Below are 24,246 nucleotides of genomic sequence, written 5' to 3' on the forward strand. Positions count from 1 at the left end.
GAAATGCAATATGTTTCAGAATGTACATTAATTAATAGACTAGTAAGCTGAAAGCTATTATTTAATATGACATTTTTAAACAACTCTCCAAACCTAAAGCAATATAAATAGTAACTGCGATCATTCTGTTTTACATAAAAGTAAATACAGTAAAACCGGGGTAACTCGAACTCGGATAACTTGAACAACCCCGTTAACTCGAACTAACTTCCATTTCCCTTGGATTTGACCCCATCATTCAGTCATTTTTACTCGGTTAACTCGAGCTCGGATAACTCGAAAACCCCGCTAACTCGAACTAAATTTTGTTTCCCTTGAACAAAATTTAGGTCAAATTTACCCCGATAACTCGAACTCCGGTTCTTGCATCTCGTCACGATTGGCCATTGATTAGAGCAACGAACAGATCACGTATTTGACAGCCATTTTCCACTCTTACATAAGAATGTATGATCATGTTAGAGTTTCTGGCAAGATAAGTTCAATTTGCACTGTATTGCATACTGAAGTGCTGAAAATTAACAAACTATCAATTATTAACTTGGCAAATTAAATTTTCAACCGACCCTGATAACTTGAAACCCAGCTAACTCGAACTGTTTCTCGTTTCCCTTCAGAGTTTGAGTTACCGGGGTTCTACTGTACGCCTTAATTTGTGCATGCATAATATGAATTGCTTCAGAGTTCACTTTATTTTCATAATCTAAATCACATGATAACAGTATTACCATCTCAGCTTATCTATAGTTCTTTTCCTTCAACACACAATTTTAATTCAGCAATGTACATACGTAATGAATTTGCTGTACATTGTAACTTGCATAAGAAGTGAGGCATTTTAAATGTAAGCACATTCCATTAACCACTCAACCCTGACATGACCCTGTAGTTGAGTTTCTACTAATTAGTATTAAAATATTTACTTTTGATAATGATTATTTTATGAAATGTTGTTTGTCTATTTATACCTGCATAGCACCTTTCGATCGATTCGCCCCTCTTGTCCTTCTTCTTCCTCACTTGATATAACAGCCTAAAGGTACAGTTCAATCAGAGCACTTACAAAACAACCATTCTGTTAAAAGCCTAATACCTTTTTTAAAATGGACTATAATTTGAAAAAACAATCAAAAGCTGGAACAATAAAGGTTACCTTTAGAATTGGATTATGTCCTTCAACCACTTTCACCTTCTGCATATATTCCAGTATCACTGCTTTCCTCTTCAGTTTTCTATATGTGACCCTCTCAACTATTAAAACAAAACAAAAAATTGTAGAGAAAAACTTTGTTTCAGAATAACATACCATTTAGGTATAGTTTCATGGCTATAACTTTAACACTCAAATTTTACAAAACAAGAAATGCATAATTACTGACAGTATATTAGTAATTCTTGGTTTTCATGTTACATCATAAAAATTAATTCTGAAATCAAAATTCACTAGGCCTGCTAAATTTTCGTTGTCATTAGGCGAAAGATAAACTAAAAATATATATTTTTGTAAATTTCCAGATCGATAGTGTCATTCGTTTTTAAAACAGAGCATTTTGAATATTTGAGTTCGAGACCGTTGTATGTGACATCAAGCTGAGCGCCGTGACAAAGCTGTTTTGTTTGAAAAAAGGCCTTTCCTTTCCATTTTGTGCAGAATAAACATTTCAGATATAATAAGTGGTGTTTATGTGAAAGTGTTCTAGCCCTTAAACCAAGGATGGCCGCTGTTGTAAACAGAATTGAGTTCCAGATTATTTCTCTGACATCACGGCGGCCATTACTGTGTCCCTCAGCAGGACACAGTTATGGCGGCTCCATACTAAGCAGGGCTGTCATTAAGGGCCGTACCCGCCTTTCGGGTTTTTGGGGAAATTTTTTTTTTTTATTTTTTTTAAAACAATCGGGAAATATGGAAAAAAAAAAACCTAAGCTTTATAAATTTGCGTGAAAATAACTCACGAACGGTACACCACACAGACCCGAAACTTGGAGAAATTGTTTATCTATTTATCATCATTCTATAATATTTGAAATTCATAGCTTCTGTAGTTGAATGGTTTCGAATTTATTTTTTGATTGCGTGACGGTGAAAACCAGCAATAAGTAAAATGAGCAAAATTAATGCAATGTACAGTAAGTGAGTGACTGAGTGTGCGAGCGACATTACTGATATGTATGTTGTAAGTTATGTACAGCTAGTAGTAAAGTACAGTTTGCAGTATATTAATTTGTCATAAGAAATATATTATATGTAAATAAAAAAGTAACATAATAGATTATTAACATTGAAAGTATAGCTGCAACAACTCATACATTTCATATAAACACCAGCTGTTAAAAATTAAAAGTAAATGAAGAAGCGTTCTCAAGTTGAAATACTCGGAAAAAAGATTTTCCGTGTTCCCCCAACGGGAGTCGAACCCATGACCTTCCAGAATACCGGTTGGACGCTCTTACCACTGAGCTATGGGAGACTCGTGTTGAGCGAGGTCATATACTAGGTTCTTATGTGTGACACATGTCCTGCCAACTGCAGGTTCAAATATGTCTAAATGATAAATGTGGATAAATGTAAAGTGAAATGGCAACTTGGATAAAGTGAAAGTAAATGAAGTTCTAAGCGTTCTCAAGTTGAAATACTCGGAAAAAAGATTTTCCGAGTTTCGAGTTTCGGAAAATCTTTTTTCCGAGTATTTTAGCTTGAGAAGGCTTCTTTATTTACTTTCACTTTATCCAAGTTGCCATTTCACTTTACATGTTAAAAATTATATGGACAATATAGACAATTTTTATTTACATGACACATTTACCATGAATTGGCTGGGTACCAGTAGTTACAGTCACTACTGGGAAACCACAACCAATTAATAAAAAATAATGTGTAAATAGTTATTTACCTATACCAGATTTACTTTGCTTTGGCTTTTTGTCTTTTACATCATCCATGACTTGTGCTATGTAAGAAAAAAAGCATATTGGCCAAAGTGAAATGTTTTGTTAAAAAACTATCATGATATTTTACATCGCCAAGCTCACTGCAAAATATATTACCTCAAGATGTTGTCATTATTAATTGAGCATTATGTAATATGGGGAATACCTTTTGAGCTGTTATAATCTTCAGCTTCAGTCTCCATTTGTTTCAGTTCATCCTGCACTTTTTTCACTTTTATTGCTTGTATGTTGCTTTTAACAAATGGAGTGGCCACAAACCTGACAATGTAAAATATATATGATTTAATAAATAATAAAGATGGTAAATTTCAAGCTCGGTGATAAATAGTGAAGAAATTATTCAACATGACACGAGCGTGGGACAAAGAAAAAAATCTGAGTCGATCCCCGACAGGAATCGAACCCATGGCCTCCCAGATACCGGTTGGGCACTCTAACCAACTGAGCTACGAGGGACTCAGATTTCTTTCTTTGTCCCACGCTCGTGTCATGTTGAATAATTCTTCACTATTTATTACCTATTATTTACTACACATTTGATGATTTCGAAGTTGGTTAGAGCGCCCAACCGGTATCTGGAAGGCCATGGGTTCGATTCCCATCGGGGACTCAGATTTTTTTCTTTGTCCCACGCTCATGTCATGTTGAATAATTTCTTCACTATATTTAATTTATTTATTTATTATTGTATTTTATCATGTAAATAGTGTGTCTTATAGCAAAACACTGTGCTTGTGCTGCTCAGGAAACCTACTGATAGAGTTAACATTAAAATAATAACAAAATAAAATTTATTAACCAGCAGCTTCACCAATATGGAAGGTGGAAGCCTATGACATTCAGCAGCTTTCACTGTGGCCAGACAGCCCCAAGATAGAGTACTGCCCCCATGGCTATGAAAGCCCTGCAATCCAGCCATAAGCTCCCTTTCAAGGCACCCTAAACATTAATAGGCTCATCACTTGGAAGGATATCACAGAGGAAAGGGATGGTTGGAGGTGGGTGCGGTGGTGGGGGTTTACTAAAATGGATGGAGAACACTGTAAAAAAGTTTGAAAAACTGTGAGGTGTTTGTGCAAGCTGAATAGATTGCTACATATATAGGAGAGACTAGCTGACATCATTTCTACATGCATCCATTTTAGACAATGAAAGTCCTGTCACTTTCTTGAACAACTTTCAATAGAAACAAAAAAAATGCTTTCTTTTTTAGAAAAGCTAAGAGACAAATTAAAAATAAATTGTTGCGGTTATAAAAGTGCAGATTCTCTTTGCTTGTCTTATCATTATGTCAATACATTCTGTGTTTCTACCATTATTAAGAAATCAGTGTACAATTCTACAGGAAGTTGTTTTGTAGCTCACCAGGCAACTCTTTGTTTTGCTACATCTTGATGAACCTCCTGAATTAAATTCTTTTTCTTTAAGTTCCTGACAAGGATTCTTACATCAAAAAAAGGAAGCTTGCAAGCTTTCCCACATTGCTGTAAGGAAAAAATGTTCAGTTGTAATGACTACATGTATTCACACATGATGTACCCAGTTCAATTAACAGGCTGTAAAACTGCATAAATTTTGTACCCACCAATTAACATAGATTATAGAATACCTAGATTAGAGAAGATGGTTGCCCATGGGTATCTGCTTGGAATTTGAACCAATTCATGTCCAGTTATCTATAATTCACTGCAGACTACAGTTTAACCTCTCTAATATGGACACCGACGTGACAAAGCGAAGTGTCTGTATTAAAGAGGTAACCACTATGAAATCTTTTTTATGACTCCAATGACAGCTTGAAGTGTTCAGTAACTAAAATGAGGCCCACACTCGTCTTTTAACTGCATCTAAATTGATCAATATGCAGCATTCAGTTCTAAACACTGTGTATCACTAGATATCACTAGACATTGTCTATCTCAGCTATGAAGCTTATACCAAACACTGTTATAAAACCAAATTATCTACAACACAGTGCTGCATGCAAAAAAGTAATGTTAACTCAAAAGCAAAATTCAAGGTGGATAAAGTGTTTTGTAGCCACAAACAGAAAATTGTATTAGATACAAAATGTACAAAAACTGTCATCCCTGATCACCAGAGTGTCTGTAACAAAGGGGTTAAGTTTATACATGCATGAATTTTGGGGCTGAGATTTAGTGTCTGTTGTCTGTATTATAGAGGGTTTTTCTTGTTGGGACATGGAGATTGTCTGTAATTGAGAGGTTTCCGTATCAGAGAGGTGTCAGAAAGGAGAGGTTCGACTGTACAACTTTCAGAGTATACTAAAGATGTATAAAATAATGTCAATCTTACCGTTAGCGTAAATCCACGGGGGCCTGCCTGGTGAATAATGCTATACATCTGCATTAACAAAGACCTCTCAGCAATGACATTTGAGTCATAACCTGATGCAAGAAAGGCAGAAAAAAAGTAATACACAAATCATTTGTTTGAGCTCTTTTTTCGAAGGTACATTTAGTTAGCACTTGAAGATCTAGGGTCACCCCCATGTGGAAACACTGGATATAAAACCATTATTATAATAAATTAAGGTTATTAGTGCTTTATATTATCCAGGCATTGTTTTGTCAGTGAGGGAGATTTTCCAAAAATGAAGGCAACAAGCACTTTTATTGATACATTCTTGATTGTAATTTTTAAAAAAGTCTTGACACACATGACAATGTACCCAAGGGGTGATCCTGTGATTCAAATGACAAGTCTTTGTTGCACGATTAATGGAAAATTTAATTCTGCCAATCAAAAACAATATTCTTAACTATTATGCATGATAGTCAATAGCTGTCTTCTCATTGGCTAAGAGCCTACAACTAATTCTGAGAATCTGCACAACCTACAGATTTTTGAATCGGCTAGCAGATTATTCACTATTTTGTAGGTTGTGCTTGCAATGCATGATTTCCAAGAGCAATGTATCAGGCATTTGCCAGTGAAGGAAATTAATAGTTCATTGATTTACTTCTTCAACCGAGAAATAATTTCTGAGACAATTATGTCTCAAAAAACACAAAATGACTAACAAAAATTGGGAAGGAACTATTTCACAAAAATACTTTGAGGAAAACCATTCAGAATTAAGCAGGCAAGTTTTGAAACAGGTTGACTGCCTTGGCTTTCACATACCAGCACTCCATGATTCATCCTCTCCATTATCATCATCATTATCATTATAGTCATCATTGTTCTCATCATCATCATCATTATCCTCTTCATCCTCATCGTCATCACCTGGCTGCTGAATGCAGTCAGTCTTCAGAACAAATGGCTTGAGAAGTCGTATTTTAATTGGGCAAACAGCTGATTCCCCACGCTTTTTCTTTTTGTTTGGAGGGCTATAGTCCCCATCATCTTTTGTAACACCAAACCCAGGCATTCTCTCTTCCACTACATATCCTGCCTGTTGTAGAAACTGTCTTACTTTTCTCAAACTCTTTACCCTCAATTCACTCTATCAAAATAAAACAAAAAACAAGAATAAAACTGAATGAATCTCTTTGTAATCACCTGAGAACAGAACTTTCTTAAAAAGGTAAAATACTACATGTACCATTTGCGTTCATCCATGAAGCGTGACAAATTTATCACATAGTTTTACTTTTAAAACGCTAACGGTTTTATCTGAAAACATGTCACTTCGGACAAATGAATCACACATTGAAAATCTGGCTCTAAAGTGACTCCTGGACGATAATTCTTACCAAACTTGTCGAGGTTTCCCCTCTGTATCAGACTTTTATCGAAGAAAAGCGGATAAATCTTGAAAATATAATATTAACATTGATAGCTTGTAAAGAAAACATGATCGTATGGTACCAAAACATTGTCAATTTTGTGACATGACTGCAAACATTTCATTGGTCAAAAGTGACACATTACAGACAAAATCATTGAGGTTTTAAAAGTAAAACATGCATTAAATTGGCCACGCTTCATGGATGAATGGTAGTAATAATAGAAACAGAAAATTAGAATTACACTGCATAGAGAAGTTTCTTGTTGAAAAATGAATAACATTGTTATTAATTTTTTTATTGATGTTAAGATTACTATACACCTTCAAGGGGCAATTAAAGAAAACAATTCAAGCCAAATGAACAGTAACTCTAGAGCTTATCTCCATTTTCCAAAAACATTACCAGTACATGTAGAATGAGACTGGAAACTTTCATCAGTAAACATTGTGATGATTGTGTGAATCGCCATTTCTTTCCCTCCAGTTCAGATCAGCAAAAATTATTTGTTGGCCCAAACCCAATGGAAAAGATTTTGTCACAGGTGGTCGCATGACTACCCTTATCCAGGGTCTCTCTCTTCTTAATGACAAGGGAGCAAAAGGAGAGAGGGCTGGGAACAAGGATGTATTTTTCTTATGGAACATGGAAATCAATAATCTATTTTAATTAGTAAACAGAAATCAGTGGGAGAACCACTTAAATTCAAGGGTTTTCAAAAGAACAAGGCTCAGAGTCTACAAAAATGCAGTTTTATGTAGTTTGTTTGTCTGGCCAAATTCACTCCTAATCAGCTGGAAGCAACAACCGGCCTTTTTTGGTTTCTCTGTCATTTTCTTTAGATTAGATAAAATAAACATTCACGACAGGTGATTTTTATCAGATAGTACAAATGTATATTTAAGAAGCTTTGTATTTGTTACATTAATTTTGTAACTATATTGTTCGTGGTGGTTGAGTTTGGGTAGGGCCAGGGACATCCCCAAAGATCTACTTGACTGTAGTTACAGGGTTTGTACACCTTTTCAGGCCACAAATTCAAAGACTTTTCAAGGACTTTTTTTTCACGAAATTTTCCCCTAAATCAAAGATTTCCAGTCTGTTGTGCCTTTGATGTGCTTGCTGAAGAACTTAAAAAAAAATATTTTGGAGGTCTTCTCATTGCCTTGAAGCCTTACAACATTCAATAAAAAAAACAAGGACTTTCAAGGACCGAAAACCAATTTCAAGTACAAGTTTTCAAGGCCTTGAAATCGAACTCCTGAAAATCAAGGGTTTTCAAGATGCGTACAAACCCTGTAGTTAGCAAATAACATTAACTTACAAAATGTCTTTGTATGTCGATGAGTGGCAATTCCTGACTTGGTGAATCTAACAACAACTTGCACAGTCTGGAAGCCAAAACATCATACTTGTGGTGTTCTTGTACATGAAACCGTTTTAACCTCACCACGTTTGTGTTAACACTCTTCACAATATTCACTGGATGATCAGTTGTACTTATAAAAACAGGCTGCCAAAAAAATAATTGTTAATAATAATAAACACACTATTCACATAATTTTCCTTTTAGCCAGTAAACATCTGAAAAGAGTCCCTTTCTAGTATTTTGTCAGGGATTATTTTCACATGAGCAGTTTTCGGAGTAGTTTGGATACTTAACTATGTAATCACAAACACTATAAATTTATAGTAAGAGAAATACATGAACATGTATAAGTAAACATATAATTTACAGTAATGACGAAGCAGTCTACTAGAGGTAATGTGAATGGTACTAAGAATGGTACTGAGCAAGAAGCCAACTAGAGGAAGGTAAGGTCAAAAGCTGGTCAAAGCCTGGTTTTTACTAGCCACGCAAGCACAAGCACAAGCATGAGTAGTTTGTGCCAAGTGAAATCGAACGTCAACATAAGCATAAACACAAGCATAAGTCAGAACACAATGTCTTCGAGGTATGTACAAGGCTCAAATGCTCACTCACAGATACTGGGGAATCTGGAACATGTGCTTTGGGTAGTCATGGCCAGACATCATATTTTTCTTGTGCTTATTTGTTGTTTCGTTTCGTTTTCACACAACAAAACACAAACGCAAGCAAAAAACTTTGAAAATGTAAATATTCACATGTAATTGCACTAGAATTCTTGCTCTTACAAAATACACTCAGATCTAAACATCCATAACCCAAGAAAAGAATTTTACCTGCATAGTTACCAAACGTGCTTTTCTCAATCTTTTCAGATGATGAAAGGTTGTCCTTGATTCAATCTTAAAGAAACTAGAGCCAATTGTTTTCTGGATGCGGCCACAATACCGTGCCTGACCAACATGTTCCAACAAACAGTACTGTATATCCGTAAGTGGAAGGTTAGGGTCACACTCCAATCCAAGAAGAGCTTTTTCCCTCAACTCCTGAGAAGCAACCATTACAAGACAGTCTCCCCATCTGTCAGAAGCAATATTATAAAATAATTAAGATAGTATGCACGCTCTCATTGGTCGATAGGTGAGTTTAGATGAGAGTATGTAAACACGGTTGTGACATCACGCTTTCTGTGTTTCCCGGCACAATTTAAAAACATTATAAAACTGCCAAAAAGACTTGCAATTCAAGTACGATATTAAAGAAATGGAAAACAATACCAAATTTTGATATGTGTTCCGGCTTTCTCTTCCCATGTGAGCCCGAGAAAAAAAGCAAAAGAAAGAAGAACCACAGCGCTTTGCCTGGAGGAAGCTCAAGCAAACGACAAAATATGCAACAAAATACGCAGTAAACATTTTTCAAGTAAATTTTTGCGTTTAAGTACTACAATAAAATTCCCTACAAGTCATTCTTTATTAGAAAAAAATATAGGTCAACGCAAACGAAACTATTAGCTACAAACTTAAACTTTGCACGGCCGATCGGTTGCTATGTTTTACCGGCAAATCTGCTTAAAATGCGATTAAAATGATGCTTAAAATATATTTTCTCTGAGACTTTCCCAGCGTAAAAATTCTACTGTTACATTGGCAATAATAGTCGTGAACTTTTTTCATTCAAAATGGGCTTGGGGAAGACGAAAGAATGGAAATATTTGTCAGAAAACCAAAGCAGAATTTGTTGTCAATTTGAAGTTTATTCTACGCTTGAAGCACATTACAAAGACGGAGGAAACGACAGTAGAAGAAACTGGACCCGTTTAGATCGCTATCTGAACAATTTACCGTACAATAAATGCATACCATTGCTACCGACCTCGCTAGATCCGCTGCTTGTGCTATGATTCCTAATTATCCAGCAAAAATTCACAAGACACGATGAGACTTTTCAACTGTGTTATCGGGCTGCCAAATCATTCAGGCAAGTTCACTTCACTTTCAAGAGCGATCAAGCACAGTGACATTCATTTCCAGCTTAAATAAACTCCTCACCTTGAAGTTCTTTCTTTACAGAGCTGTATTTTTAGCATTTCTTTTAGTTTTTGCCAAACTTTCTGTATTTTTCTGTAAGATTAAATACGTGGAATCGCTTTCGTCGACACGGCGCTGCTTGCCACAAATTTTACTTGAACTCTTATAACACAAATTTTGATTGGTTCACGTGTTGTCAAATGCGCGTTTTGAGAAAATCTTTTTCAATCAAGAAGTAAATAAACCAAATCCCCTTCATTTTTCGAATTATTTTTTAAAAAAATATTTTATAAAAGCAATAGAGGACTTTTTTCCGTGTTTACATAGCCTCATCTAAACACTCGGGTGGTTGGGAGAATTCTGTCTCGGCAGCCCCTGAACCGATTTGGCTGAAATTTGGCCAGCTTATTGCCAGATAGTTTTTCTCCGAAACCGTGTCTGCGATTTTTGTTTTCTTTTCTCGTTTTCGAATAATTTATATTTTTCCACAGGAAGTGGCGACGATTCTTCTCCCCTAACTTCATCTGCGCATTACAAAAGAACAAACGCACTTGTCAAAAATCTGAGACACGGTTTTTTAGAGAAAGGTGTTAAGAGGCAAACGCGATGTTTTTCGTTTTCTTCCGCTTAATTTCGGCATAGTTAGTAGAGGGAGACTGGTTAGGAAACTCGGCGAACATCAAAGGATCAAAACAATAGCGGCTCGCTGATGTTGAACTGACCCATCACGTGACACTGACCCTGCACACTCAAAACAGACGGCGGGCGGTATTGACGATCTCTACCTCTTTGGCGAAGATTTCGATGCTATTTTGGGTATTTTGGAAGAGGATGAAGGGTTACAGGAACAATTTGAAAGCTCAGCAAGCGATGTAAGTACAAAACTAGAATTTTTTTCCACTGCTTTGGCTGGAGCACGGTAAAATCTTCAGTGACACACGAGCTCACGCGCTAACATACATGTAAACAACAACCTCAAGTTTGTCTCTTCAAGGTAAATTTAATCGGTATTATTCTCGAGCTGGATCTTAAGGAAATGTTTCGTAATGAAAATGAATACGACGAACTTATGCTAGCATATGCCCTTGCATTGTAGTTAAACTTCGCTCTAAATTACATCGCTGTCTTGGCTCTTTCTGTCTTTCCTGTTTTCTATCCTTATTTATTTGTTTCCGTATCAATTGTAGGTTCAATCGACAGAAATTGTATGCAGCGACTGCGGGAAAAAATACATAACTAGTGGAGGATACCGAAGGCATAGAAACTCTAAACACAACGATCAACAACAACAATTGTCTCTTACGCCAAGCGTTCTTGCCGAGATTGTGAATGATGCTGTACAGAAAGTTAGAAAAAACAAAGTCTTCAATGCTGACTTACGAGACGAATTCAGCAAATATGAATACACACAGCTTACCGAAACTGAGGGATTTTCTGTGTTTCAAGTACTGTACGATGGATACTTAAAGAATGGAGACACTGAAAAATTTTATGAGAAATATTATGCCCAGGTTCCACTAAAATCAACAAGCTTCTTTAGAGGGTTATCTCGAAATGCAGCTACATTACTGGCAATTAGAGTGGCTGATAGCATGCTTGCACACTGCAAGCGTATGAAATCATCACCTGTCAACAGTGTTCTGTCATCCAAAACTGTCTTATCAGAGAAAGAGACGGCCGGTTTGCAGTACTTGGGAGGATATGTACTGCAAAATATTCATAAAAAGTGTGCAAGAAAGTCTTCAAGTGAAAGCCAGCAGGCAATGGCTATTCTTAAAGCTGGGAAATTGGAGAATGGCTGTGACTCACAAAAGCTGGTTTCCAGTTTGAACCGTGGTGGCCTCTGGTCAATAACAGAGCCTGCGCAAAAAGTATTCTCTAGGACTGAACATTATTTCAGACAGTCAGCTTTAGAAGTTGCTAGCACTTTGCAAAGAGTTGACATTGCTGGGATAGCACAAAAGTCAGTCAGCGATAGTGATGTGGTATCGAACTACCAAACTATGATTTCAAATGCTGAACTGATTCCTACTAAGAATGAAAGCAAAGATGTCCTGTACAGTATTGTAAATTTGTACATCAGGGTTCGCTCTTTCTCTTTAGCGAAGGACATCATTCAAAACTTCAAAATTAAATCAAAGCAGGCGAAAGGCAAGGCTCTACGCAAAGAAATCCAGAGAAGTTGTGATGAACACACTCAAGAGAGGCAAAACTAGTGTAGTTAATAAGGGATTTTCAATGTGAAATCATAAGAACAGTATTAAATTTCTGGTTTCATTCACATCATTTAATTAATAATAATACTTGATGCTAAAATGTTCTAGTTGGACTCTGTTGGATCATGACCATGGTTGGGTACATAATTTAATAGTTACAGTTGATAATTATTGTAATCTTGAATATTAAAGAGAAAAGCACTAGTCTGTACACAAACCATGTTTGGTGATTTTTTAAGTTTGTTTTTACACTCATTTTTTTAAAAACATTACTCTCTGTGAATGAGCGATTCATGATCTAAATGTAGTACACATGTTATATTTTCAAAATTGCACAATCAGATTGCTTGCCTAAGTTTTTACCACACAGACATGTTATACCCTGGCAACCTCATGATTTACAAGCATGGTGGATCGCAGGAAATTAAGACTGAAAATCACTGAGTAAGAAATGCCCTTCAAGAATGTCAGAGGTTAATTCCCCTTGAAGGTTCCAGTTATCAGGATTCAACTGTATTTAAATTGCATTATGTAAACTTCTAGACAATATTATTTCATTTTGTCTATCGCATTTTAAACTGGTACATGTAACAAACACTGTTTTCATCCATCTGGGCAAGTCTGTATAAAGTCCCTTTCATTTGGCTGGGTTTGTTTTATCAAACACCAACACTCAGCTAGCTCAAAATTCTAGTAAAGTCAAATTGGTTTCTGTTTTTTCCTGCATGGCAATGCTGCATCAGTAACCTGTTCCCAAGATTTTCGCTTGTCTTTTCTGCCTCTCGTGTTACCACTTTGACAGGAAACTGAACTCTGAATTCTGATAGTGTTGGCATTGTATCCAAATGTACGGATGTCAGGATTGTCACTGCGTCGCCCGAGTTTACGCTGATTCCCGAAGTATTCCTCCACTGGATCCTGACAAAACCGCTCGGTAAGGACAAACTCTGTTCCTTCCTGGAGCAAGAACTTGGTAGCCTCAATTGCTGAATGGGCTGTTATCTGCATGCCTTCATGGGTCTGCCACGACAGGAACATGCGGGCTTTGGCATTTTGGGTGAAGTTTCCTGGCCGGTTCTCAGTGCTTTCTTTCCAAAGACTTAGGTACTCCAGGAATTCAATCAGGAACTGGAACCTGAAATCAGAAAAAAAAATTGTTACTTTAGAATGTTACTGCATGGGAGACACGGTGGCCTTATTGTTAGTGGCAGGGCTCTGGATCGAGCGGTCCGGGTTCAAGGCCTGGCCTTAGAATTACTGGGAATTAAAAAAAAGCAGTTCTTTAATCCAAACTTTTAAATGCAAAATGAAAACAAACTACATTGTACCATCTTGCAACTGGTATTATAAAGTTTTTTCCTGTCCTTCCAAAAATCTTAAATATTATTTTATTCTTGGATGTCAGTTTCAATAATTATTATTTACAATAAAAGATAACATATTGCTGTTGTTGTAATATGTTAATCAGTTATTTAGCTCTGGCCTTTTTTCAAGATGTTATCATTGGTCACTCCTATAACAGGAGTGACCAACAACAATTTCCTTTACACAAAATCAATACATAATCAAGACCAAAGGAAAATTACTGCAAGCCCTAAACAAATTCTCCTAACTGATACAAAAAGCTAATGTATGGCATTCAGTCAGGAGAACTTGTATATGAATTCTAGGAACAAAAGGGTTAGCTTTCTCTGCAAAACTGGTTTTGAAATCTTAAATAGTTTTGGATATGACATTAGACATACCTTTCATCATTGTCAGATCTGTATGGTGCCAGGAAGGGCTTGCGCTTCTTTTGATACTCCGATGTGCTTCGCACATTAAGACAATCAAAACAGGCATCCATCATCTTACAAAGCTTTGCGGTTGCTACTGCCTCAGGAGGCCCAAACTCTTTTAATACTGTAGCCACTGAAGCACTTAGCACTTGTGCAGCCAGGTTAACTCTCATCACAGAATAGGAGGTGAGGTGGATGTGATCATACGTCAGCTTTGGTAGAAGTTTTAAACCATTGTCCATATCCTGGTAGAACATCTGTGAAATGTGCTGCCATAAGATATAGTTTCCATTATTCCACATGTAGCGGGTACATGTACCCGATCCAGAGTGTAACAAACAGTTTCGTGTCGTCTTTACCAAATGTGGGGCATCCGAAAAGAAATACAAGAACCGATGGGGTGCAAACAGATTAGTCGTGCAGTAACACACATCTGTGTCCGCACCTCCGTCAAGTGGCTTGTGCAGGCGGTAGAATCTCCTGTTTGGAGATGCCCCATCAGAAGTGGCAGCAATGACCCATCGGTTGCAGGTGGTCTCCAGAATGCCAACTGCTTCCCAGAAGAGGGGCATCAACTGGGCTGCAGTGACACCTGTGGTGGCGAAATGTGCCAGGCAGAATTTGAGCTCTGTGCATACCCCACGCACCAGGAATGCTAAGGCATGTGAGGCCAGCTCGTCAGCTTTCTCCAAACATACAAAATTCACATCTGGGTCACCCAGATCAGTGAATCCTATAAGTTCCCCAGTCACTTTATCTAGAACCAGGTTAGCCATAATCTTCATTTCGTCAAATAGCAGGATGACGTACCGCTGAACATCAAAGTAGGACTCTGTTTCAGACTTTAACACCTCGACAATCTCTGCTTGGAATCCTTTTTGGGGGCGAATGGCGTTTCTGTAATCTCTCAGTCGTCGCTGACTTGGCAGAACAAGAACTTTACTGTTTCTTAGTTCTTCGTAACAAGACGGAGATTTTACAGCCAGAGATAAGCAAAACCGTATAATCATGGGATGATATCTGACACCAGTTGCGCTGCTTTTCATCAATTTTTTCTGTTGCTGCCAAAATAAATTCATGAATGGTGTCATGCCAGAACTGCATTCACCAATAATGGAAGTTAGATCATTACTTAGCTAATGATCTACCAGGACTGAAGATTTTGTAATTTCTTGCTTCATTTCTTCAAGCTGCTGCTCAAGCTCAGAACATTTTAGTCTTTGCATCTGCAGTGTGAGCTTAAGTCTTTCAGGTGCTGTACTTGACACAGGTGCCTTGACATGTGCTGGTTCTGAAAGCCTCCTCTGCTTTGCTTTTGCTTTGAGGTCACTGACATGTGAATATTCCATACAAACAATGCAGAGGTCTGAATTTGGGCTGCAGAGTAAATTGCAATCAGAAGGCCGCCAGAACTGTTTCTTAGGGAACACATCGAAACCACCCTCCTCATCACTGTAGAAGGGATCCACCACCTTTGGGATGACATGAGGAATTATGTCTCCAGTCAATTCTTTGGGGTACACTCCAGGACAAATTAGTTGGCACTCTATATCTCTAATTAAATCAGAGACTGTCACATTGTTCATGGACCTTAAGCTTTGTGTATTTTTTGAAAATTTTTGAAAAATAAACTAGTGGGCAGCACTCTGCGAACGATATTTGTTTTGTAAAACTGATTTATTCTCCTACGCGTTTCGTCCGACTGTCGCGGACTTCTTCAGGGAGTTTTACAAATTAGAATTACATGCTTGTATTTATACATAGTGTAAACCGTACAACTTATTTTTACATGTTATTTTACGGATTTACGTATAGGAAACAAGCAAAATTTCTACGCAGGGCGTTACTAAGGTGTAGCATATGTGTGACATTTTTCTGTCATGACAAATGCGTGACATATTTATTTTTGGGGATCACAGATTTAGTACTAAATCTGTGATCCCCAAAAACTGCTTACTTACAGAGATTAGCTAATGTTATAGTTTTCTTATAACAAACGGTACAATTAAGATCTGGCATTATCCGACTGATAACATTCTTAATACGAGCGTGACTGCAGTTAAAGGTAGTCTTAAATATAATAGTCCTACCCAACCCAGATCTATTCTTAGGTTTCTGAAAAAGCCACTTCTTTCTATCATTGTATCGTATAGCACGAAACAACGGAAGCAAAAAACTGAAGGGATACCCTCTTACACGTAGTCGCTTCCAGAACTTATCTCTAGTCTTAGAGAAAGACAAAAAGGAAGAACTGTTTCTAGCATATCTAATTAATTCCCCTTTGATAAAGGCTTTCTTATTGCTAGAAGGATGAAATGACTCGAAGGGTATATACAGATATTTGTTAAGGGGCTTTTGAAAGGTAGAAAATTGCAGGTTACTCGAATTAGCATCTCTATAGAGAAACAAATCCAGAAAGGCAATGCTACTCTCGCTAATGTTATAAGTAAGCTTAATTCGTTCTGTCTTATTGCTAAGAGCACCCAGAAATTCCATAAGAATATCTTTAGGACCGCACCAGATAGCAAAAACATCATCAATAAAGCGTTTGTAAACTGCTAAATATTGGGAGTAATACTCCACGATGTCTTTCTCATGGTAATACATAAAAGCATTTGCCACTGTGACGGCAAAAGGAGTGCCCATAGCGATACCAAAAACTTGATGGAAAATGTCCGGACTAAATTCTGACGATAGATAGTTATTATTAAAAACAATCCTGGCGAGCTGAAGCAATAATGGAGTCTCGGCAACTTTTGCCTCCCGAAGAAGCAAGTCGAGCGCTACTAATGCCTTCTTGGTATCCACGTTTGGATACAGGGATACAACATCCGCCGTGACAAGAAAACAATTGCTCTTAGGTAAAACCGTGTTCTCCAGTATTTGAATAAGCTCACCAGAATCCCTAAGAACCGTAGGCATACATATATTTGGCTTAGTAAGCTCATCAATAAAGATGCTAATAGGCCTAGTAATATATGAATGAGAAGCGGCAATAGGCCTTCCCACCATAGGATCTTTATGGATCTTAGGAATAACATAAAACTTAGCCGGACTAGCAAAATGGTCGAAACTACACAAAAAGCGAGCTACGTCAGAGGAAATAAATCTACTGTAAATAGACATAAGCTTATTGCGAGAGCAAATAACGTTAAGACGATTAGCATACCAGTCCGGTTGCGTGACTTGACGATATGACTGCTCATCATTCAATAGCCTTAGTGTCTCAGCTTGAACCCAGTCCGTAGACAAAAGAGCGGGCCCCAGATTTTTATCAGTGGGCAGAACTCTAATGTCCGGATTGGCTTTCAGTTCGAGAAGTTCTTCTCGCTCTTGCTTTGCAAGATTGTTCCTCCAATGTGGTTTGCCAACCACAATGCTCTTTCGTAGTTCTTTGCGTAAAGCGTAGAGTTTGTCTTCAAGATCAGGGTTTTCTCGCGGAGGATTCCAGCCTGTAGGGACGTAAAGCCTTGGGTTGAAATCCGTGTCTTGTGGACTGTTGGCGAACTTATCTTGAAGGCGAACTCTTCGACAGAAGTCCTGAATTTGCAAGTCAAACTGAGCTTCACTTGGGGGTCGAAGCGAAGGCCTGAACTTAAGACCCATGCCCAGGACCCTGGACTGCCACTCAGTTAGCTTGACAGAGGTGAAGTTATGGATTTCCGAATTCCGTGGAAGTAAGTCGTACAGGGGTCGTTTAGCCATCTTGAAAAGCCATTTCTCGTACGTAGAGCGTTTGTCTATCTTACGTGGCCGGAACCTTTTCCACGGGCGTTTTTTGACGACGATCGGTTTTTGGAGCGTTTAGCTGAATTTGACCTTCGGCGTTGTTGTTGTTGTGGCTGACGTTGGTCGGGTCGACTTTTGCGTGACTTGCCTTTGCGTTTGCCACCAGATTTGGGGTCGCTAAGAGAGACTTTACGCTGCCGGTTTCCTCCAGTTGGGTTTGCTGCGCTCGTGGACTGAAGACGGAGTTCGTTGCGTACGATGTCTCTGATTGAGTCCTCCGAAGGCACGAAACCATCGCTTTCATCCATCTCTGTCTGACTTCTGCGTTTGGCCGTGCGGTTTATCTCCGCTTGAAGCGCTCTGGAGGCACGCGAGACCGCTGTATCCTTCGTAAGTTTCTCCACGAATGCTGCAGCGGCCTCAACGAGACTATCGGCTTTTGTCTCTGAGAGTTCGTGTTTCCGAAGTTCAACTTTCCACCGCGCAATCGTGCCATCGATATTGGCCGTAGTGACGCGGATTGCCTCCTGATGGTCTTTCACTTCGGAGCGAAGATTGGCTATAGTAGCTTCCAGCAGTTTTACCTCTGCCTCGCGAACAATGTCGTCAAATTTGGCTTGAAGTGTATCCACGTTCGGTCCTTTGGCTTGGATTTGTTTGATCCTAAGGCCAGATGGAGTGGTGCCTTGGCTTGAGTGCTCCTCCAATAGTTTAATTCTAGTTTGGAGGGTTGAGTAGGCCTTCTCGGCATCCAATCGCTGTCGAACTGCCTTTCTGAGAACAGTTTCGATCGTGGCATCTAGACTGGAAGAATTAGGTACTGGAAGTGGCTCTGGATCCAATGAAGTTGAGGATCGGCGGCGCTTTGGCTGCCCGGAGCGACTATTACCAGCTTCGTTCGCCATGTGGCCTCTTCTAGTATTGACTTAGACAATTTTTGAAAAATAAACTAGTGGGCAGCACTCTGCGAACGATATTTGTTTTGTAAAACTGATTTATTCTCCTACGCGTTTCGTCCGACTGTCGCGGACTTCTTCAGGGAGTTTTACAAATTAGAATTACATGCTTGTATTTATACATAGTGTAAACCGTACAACTTATTTTTACATGTTATTTTACGGATTTACGTATAGGAAACAAGCAAAATTTCTACGCAGGGCGTTACTAAGGTGTAGCATATGTGTGACATTTTTCTGTCATGACAAATGCGTGACATATTTATTTTTGGGGATCACAGATTTAGTACTAAATCTGTGATCCCCAAAAATAAATATGTCACGCATTTGTCATGACAGAAAAATGTCACACATATGCTACACCTTAGTAACGCCCTGCGTAGAAATTTTGCTTGTTTCCTATACGTAAGTCCGTAAAATAACATGTAAAAATAAGTTGTACGGTTTACACTATGTATAAATACAAGCATGTAATTCTAATTTGTAAAACTCCCTGAAGAAGTCCGCCACAGTCGGACGAAACGCGTAGGAGAATAAATCAGTTTTACAAAACAAATATCGTTCGCAGAGTGCTGCCCACTAGTTTATTTTTCAAAAAATGATCTTCTGGTAAAAACCATCCATAAACTGAGATAGTGTATCCAAGACTGTCGTCAATTATCACCTCAAATTCAGGCAGCTGAAAACAGTCCTTCATCTTTCGCAAAACAACTCTGTCACTGCGTTCCTCCACTATCCACTCGCTGATGGTTTTTAAACCTTTGATCCTCTTGCAAACATCTGTGAGCCCTTTATAATATTTCTTATTCTTGGCTGAAGTAGGAACCTCTTTCACAATTTCTCTTGCAGGTCGCTGAGGAGGCTTGGAAGTTTCATGGCTTTTCCTGGGCATGTTTTCCGTCGGAAGTGCTCCAAACTTAACTTTCTTTTTGGTCATCTTTGCAGATTCAACTGAAAGTAGGTAGAGGGAAAAAAATCAGGATTCCATTAAAAAGCAAAAAAATCAATATTGTCATGCAGATCAAAAATCGACAGAGATTATGTGACATTGATAATATTAAAGACTCCAAAAATCACCACAGCTGATAAAAGAGAGACTGCCGAAGATAGATTTTTAACTGCTAGTTTGCAACTAGTTTTCAAATAGAAGCTTTAAGAATAAATTTTCGAGTACAACAGCTCACAGCAACGGAAACCACTACACACAAATTTCATAAAACGCCGCACAATAATATTGTATGCTATTGCTATTTATTTGGCTACTTACATATCTCTATGTCATCAGGTTTGAAGTGTTTTTCGCAAGTAAACACTGTGTCATTGTCTATCAACCTCTGAAACTCCGAATTCTTCTCACGGGTCTTCGTTATCTCGCTAAGCCATGCTTCACGCCACTTCTTGTGCTCTTCATCTTTCGAATGTGGAAGCTTGAATATCCCAAGACCTTTTGTTCTCCGGCACGATCCACAACCAAACACCGCACAATTTTCGCCTGGCATCCCGCAGAACTACTCATAAGCTACTTTTTTCTCAAATCTATAAACTGAGCGAGACAAAAAAACGGACAAGAACACGATAGAAAGACTTCGAAACTCGCTCAACACTCGCACTACTATTCGGACGCCATCTTGAAATGTTGTGTGCAGGATCAATGTCACGTGACATTGAAAATCGTAAACAAAGACATGCTTCTTTGAAGTTTGCGGGTTTCCTAACCAGTCTCCCTCTACTAACTATGATTTCGGCGGGCCCGGAGCTTGATTTACACAGACATATACTTTCGCAAAAACGTCTCAATTTTGCGTTTGTTTTAAGTTTTCGTCATTTTTAAAGGAATAATTCATAATCTGGAACTATTAAGCTTTCAGAAAATGTGTGGTTTGTAGGGGTTTGTATTAAAAACAAAAGCGCTGGAGCGATCCGGGCGTGGACGGTCCTGAAGGGTGGCTGATATCTTAAGTCAACCATTATTAATAATGATTGTTTTTTAGTGCAGAATTAACAATGTTTCTACTTGTTGTTTGTGTATATCCTTTGTTAACCACACATTCAATAATGTAAACTATGAATTGCACCCGAACAGCATGCCAAAACGAACATTTTCTTATAACAAACTATAAAATTAAATATTGTACATGTGCCTCTAAATAGTTAATATCAGTGTAAATTTTCAAAGCATGTGAAACCAGCAGGCAAAGCTTTGTAGGCAAACTACTGCATGCATGTTGAAATAATTTATGATAATGTTAAAAAAGAAAATGAATATTAAGTCACATTGTAACTTAACAGTTACCATTCAAGCACAAGTCATGTACTTTTCACAAATCAGACAGGGAGGGCAGGGATTCTTTTAAGTGTTCTCATTTGTGACATTTACATAATGATTTACCTTTCATAAGCAGTCTCTAAGTCTACACAATCTCGTACATCCTCTGATATGTTCTTTCGCACATGATAGCTGGGGCAGGAACCTCTTATTCCAGAAGTTTCTTCTGATATCAGCTTAAACTCATTATTGTATTTGAGAGGTCCTGGAAACTGATAACAAGCAATGAAAAGTAGCATGAGTAACATAATTTTCTGTTGTACTGTATACTGGGGTAGATAAATAAGTATTTGCTTGATAGACTAAATAATAAGCCATTGAACCAAATGCTTGTCAAAAAGTATTGATAGCAAGTGAAGAAGATACTAAGTCTTGTAATTATAATGGTTAGAATCTTTGTCACCATTAACCCACTTTGCCTTCAGCCAAGAATTTACAATTAACAACAACAATAATAATATTGATAATAATATAATAATAATAATAATAATAATAATAATAATAATAATAACCATAAATTTTTCAAAAATTGGGATAAGACCTACCATCTCAGACATCTACAACTGTAGGTACCAGTTGTTTGAAAGTGTTGAATAAAATTGGGATGGAAATAAATAAATTAAAAGTGTTTTAAGTTGTTGATGATTTATGGAGTTTGGGATTGGTTAAAAAATGTCAAAACTGGAGTTCAGAAAACATAAACAAAAAAAGCACTGAAAAAAACTTGGGGAACATCTGAAATAAAAGTTCATGCTTCATCAGGTATGCTTTGAACAACTGGGCCCTGGTGGATTGTGTTATCCATCCTTTAATTTGAAAAATGTTCAACTACATGACCTTCATAACTGAGATCAGCAAATCAAGATTATAACATTCACATTTACATTAAAATGAGATACACTAAAACTGCAAAGGAATTTTCGTAAATAGGAAATGCAAAGCAAGTATACCAGCTTGGTATATTTGTGGTGCTCGGACTACATGTAGCATCTGAATACAAGTCATGAGTTGGATGCTTTGCCATATGGATACAGAATGAGACTGCGTTATGAAACAGTCAAATGCCTAAATTACTGTTCTAGTGAATGCATAGTACATGACTGACATACCTTATCAAGAGGGTTCTGTGGTTCATGACTTGCACTCTCTTTCTTAGCTCCTTCTCCATGCTCAGTACCAAATATATGAGAAAGGGGCTCTGTAAGTGCAAAAAACTCAACATCTGGTATCCCAATTATGGCTTTCCATAGAAACTGCTTTGTTCCATCATCCAACCTAAGAGGGAATGGGGGCCTCCTTTCTTCTAAATGCTTCCATAACTCCTGTATAGGGCAACCTAAGGATATAAAGTAAAAATCACCAGCTACAGTTTATCAGCCCATGCCTTTACATTCCCAGTGGCCTGTTTCAGTCAGTGTAAGGTTTTTCCTCAGCATTGCATTGTGCATCCCTACTGCACATAATTTTACACATGATTAGTGGATTATAAAATGGCAGCTTTTTCTTTACCAGCTCACCAAAGAGGTAAATTGTCATTTTCTTGAAAATGAGCATGGTGACATTTCATTATTTCCTGTTGTTTTGAAATGAGTAATCATTTTTTTTCTGTAAAATAAATGTGGACTAATTCTCAGAGTAGAATAAGAAGCAGTTGTCAAAAAACATGAATTTTAAATCATGGTGATATTTTAAGGATTTATTGGGTATAAACAAGGTGCTGTTGCTCCTAAACACACACCCATTTCTATTTCTTAGCTGCTACTCTCTTTTGCCGAGAAAAACTGATCAAAATTCCTGCTTGAATGTGCTGTCTTTACGCAGAAGCCTGGCAATGGAAGCTTGTCAAGATCACTCCCTTCAGCCTTCAAGCCATCCGCCGCAATGTTAATGATTGTTGACGATAGTTTAGGAAGAAATTGATTTTTTTAAATTATCATCTACTATCATTGCATGCGTGTTTGACCAGGGCTTCACATAGGATGTATTGTAGGTTGTTTAGCCCCAAGTCTGCTAACCCCTAATCTTAGTCTGTAAGCCCTCAGTATCGACCCTCTTTTAGCCTTCTTCACTGTTTTTTCCATTCAGGATATGACAGTGACTTTCCTGAATGTTTTCAGTCGAATACACAAATGTAACCAAATAACTTACATTGAACGCAAACTAAAAGAAATCAACTTTAATAGCAGCCTACCACATGGTGAAATCGAGGTAAATCAGTTTATGTGAAAGTGAAAGGTAAATTTTGATATAAAGGATTATATATTTTTTCGGCATCAGTAAAAATGTAGTGATATGAACAATTCGAACTTATAAGAATTCCCGCGTTTTTTACATTCAAAGCAAAGCTTCACTTGCTTTGCTTTCCACTCTTATAGAAATCTTATTTTAAGAACAAAATTCTCAAAACAAATCGCGAATTAAGGACCTTTGTCTTAGCAAATTCTTAAATAAAAAACGGTCACCTTAAATCAAGAATAACCTTTATTTAAGCTAAGAAAAAGATTTTAATTTAAAACTTCAGGTTAAGACTATTCACCTACTCGACCGGACGTTAGTCCGCTAAACTTTGTGTTATAAACTATCATATTCATCCCAAGTTATCAGTGACTTAAAAGTCACTGATAACTGACTTAAAAGACAAATTTTACTTGGCAACTTATCGTCTTCAGGCTGGGAATTTACAGATTGGGAGGTACAGTGTAATCCGCCTAATCGACTTGGGGGCTAAACAACCGGATACACATCACACACTGATCGGTACATCTCCACTTGTTGCAACTCCTTCGTTTATAATACGTACCGTCCAAACCATCTAATGCTATTTCATCAATGCATTCCAAAAGTGCATCCATGTTTCGACTCCTCCATTGGTAGCTTAACAAGCATTAATATCAGGACCAAAACAGGAATCCATACAACCAGAGTGTCCTTCTTGTCAGTAGCTCAACTCAGTAACCAAGCCATCGCGCACCAAAAACAAGTGCGTCATGTAAGCCTACATCAAACGCCTCTCCTGGATTTTGCAGATTTTGATTGATTATCGCTTCGGAAAATTTGAGTCAGGGGTCGACAAATTGTTTGAAAAATGAATAATTGCCCTAGAGCAATTAACTATTTTGTAACAGAGGGATTTCA

At 37.7% G+C, this 24,246-nt stretch overlaps 2 protein-coding genes and 1 pseudogene across 2 annotated transcripts in view; 1 reads left to right on the forward strand and 2 right to left on the reverse strand.

The window, feature by feature from the left end:
- The window catches only part of LOC144667101 (general transcription factor 3C polypeptide 1-like), an 80,986-nt gene extending 56,914 nt beyond the window's left edge, over positions 1–24,072 (reverse strand). Inside the window, 12 exon segments of the mRNA XM_078528479.1 lie at positions 969–1,033; positions 1,154–1,251; positions 2,895–2,951; positions 3,098–3,210; positions 4,318–4,436; positions 5,269–5,360; positions 6,100–6,424; positions 8,032–8,220; positions 8,913–9,156; positions 21,175–21,323; positions 22,221–22,447; positions 23,912–24,072. Of these exon segments, the coding sequence (XP_078384605.1) occupies positions 969–1,033; positions 1,154–1,251; positions 2,895–2,951; positions 3,098–3,210; positions 4,318–4,436; positions 5,269–5,360; positions 6,100–6,424; positions 8,032–8,220; positions 8,913–9,156; positions 21,175–21,323; positions 22,221–22,447; positions 23,912–23,963 (1,730 nt within the window). The 5' untranslated portion in view covers positions 23,964–24,072.
- On the forward strand, positions 10,713–12,424 carry LOC144628688 (uncharacterized). The gene is made up of 3 exons (XM_078486820.1): positions 10,713–10,721; positions 10,865–10,978; positions 11,294–12,424. The coding sequence occupies exons 1-3, from the start codon at positions 10,713–10,715 to the stop codon at positions 12,320–12,322; spliced, it is 1,152 nt and encodes a 383-aa protein (XP_078342946.1). The 3' UTR covers positions 12,323–12,424.
- Positions 12,520–20,319, reverse strand: LOC144628689 (uncharacterized; annotated as a pseudogene).
- Positions 24,073–24,246: the final 174 nt, after the last annotated feature.

This window comes from Oculina patagonica, chromosome 10, assembly GCF_052425735.1.
Source record: "Oculina patagonica isolate OP01 chromosome 10, crgOcupat, whole genome shotgun sequence".
Taxonomy (NCBI): domain Eukaryota; kingdom Metazoa; phylum Cnidaria; class Anthozoa; order Scleractinia; family Oculinidae; genus Oculina; species Oculina patagonica.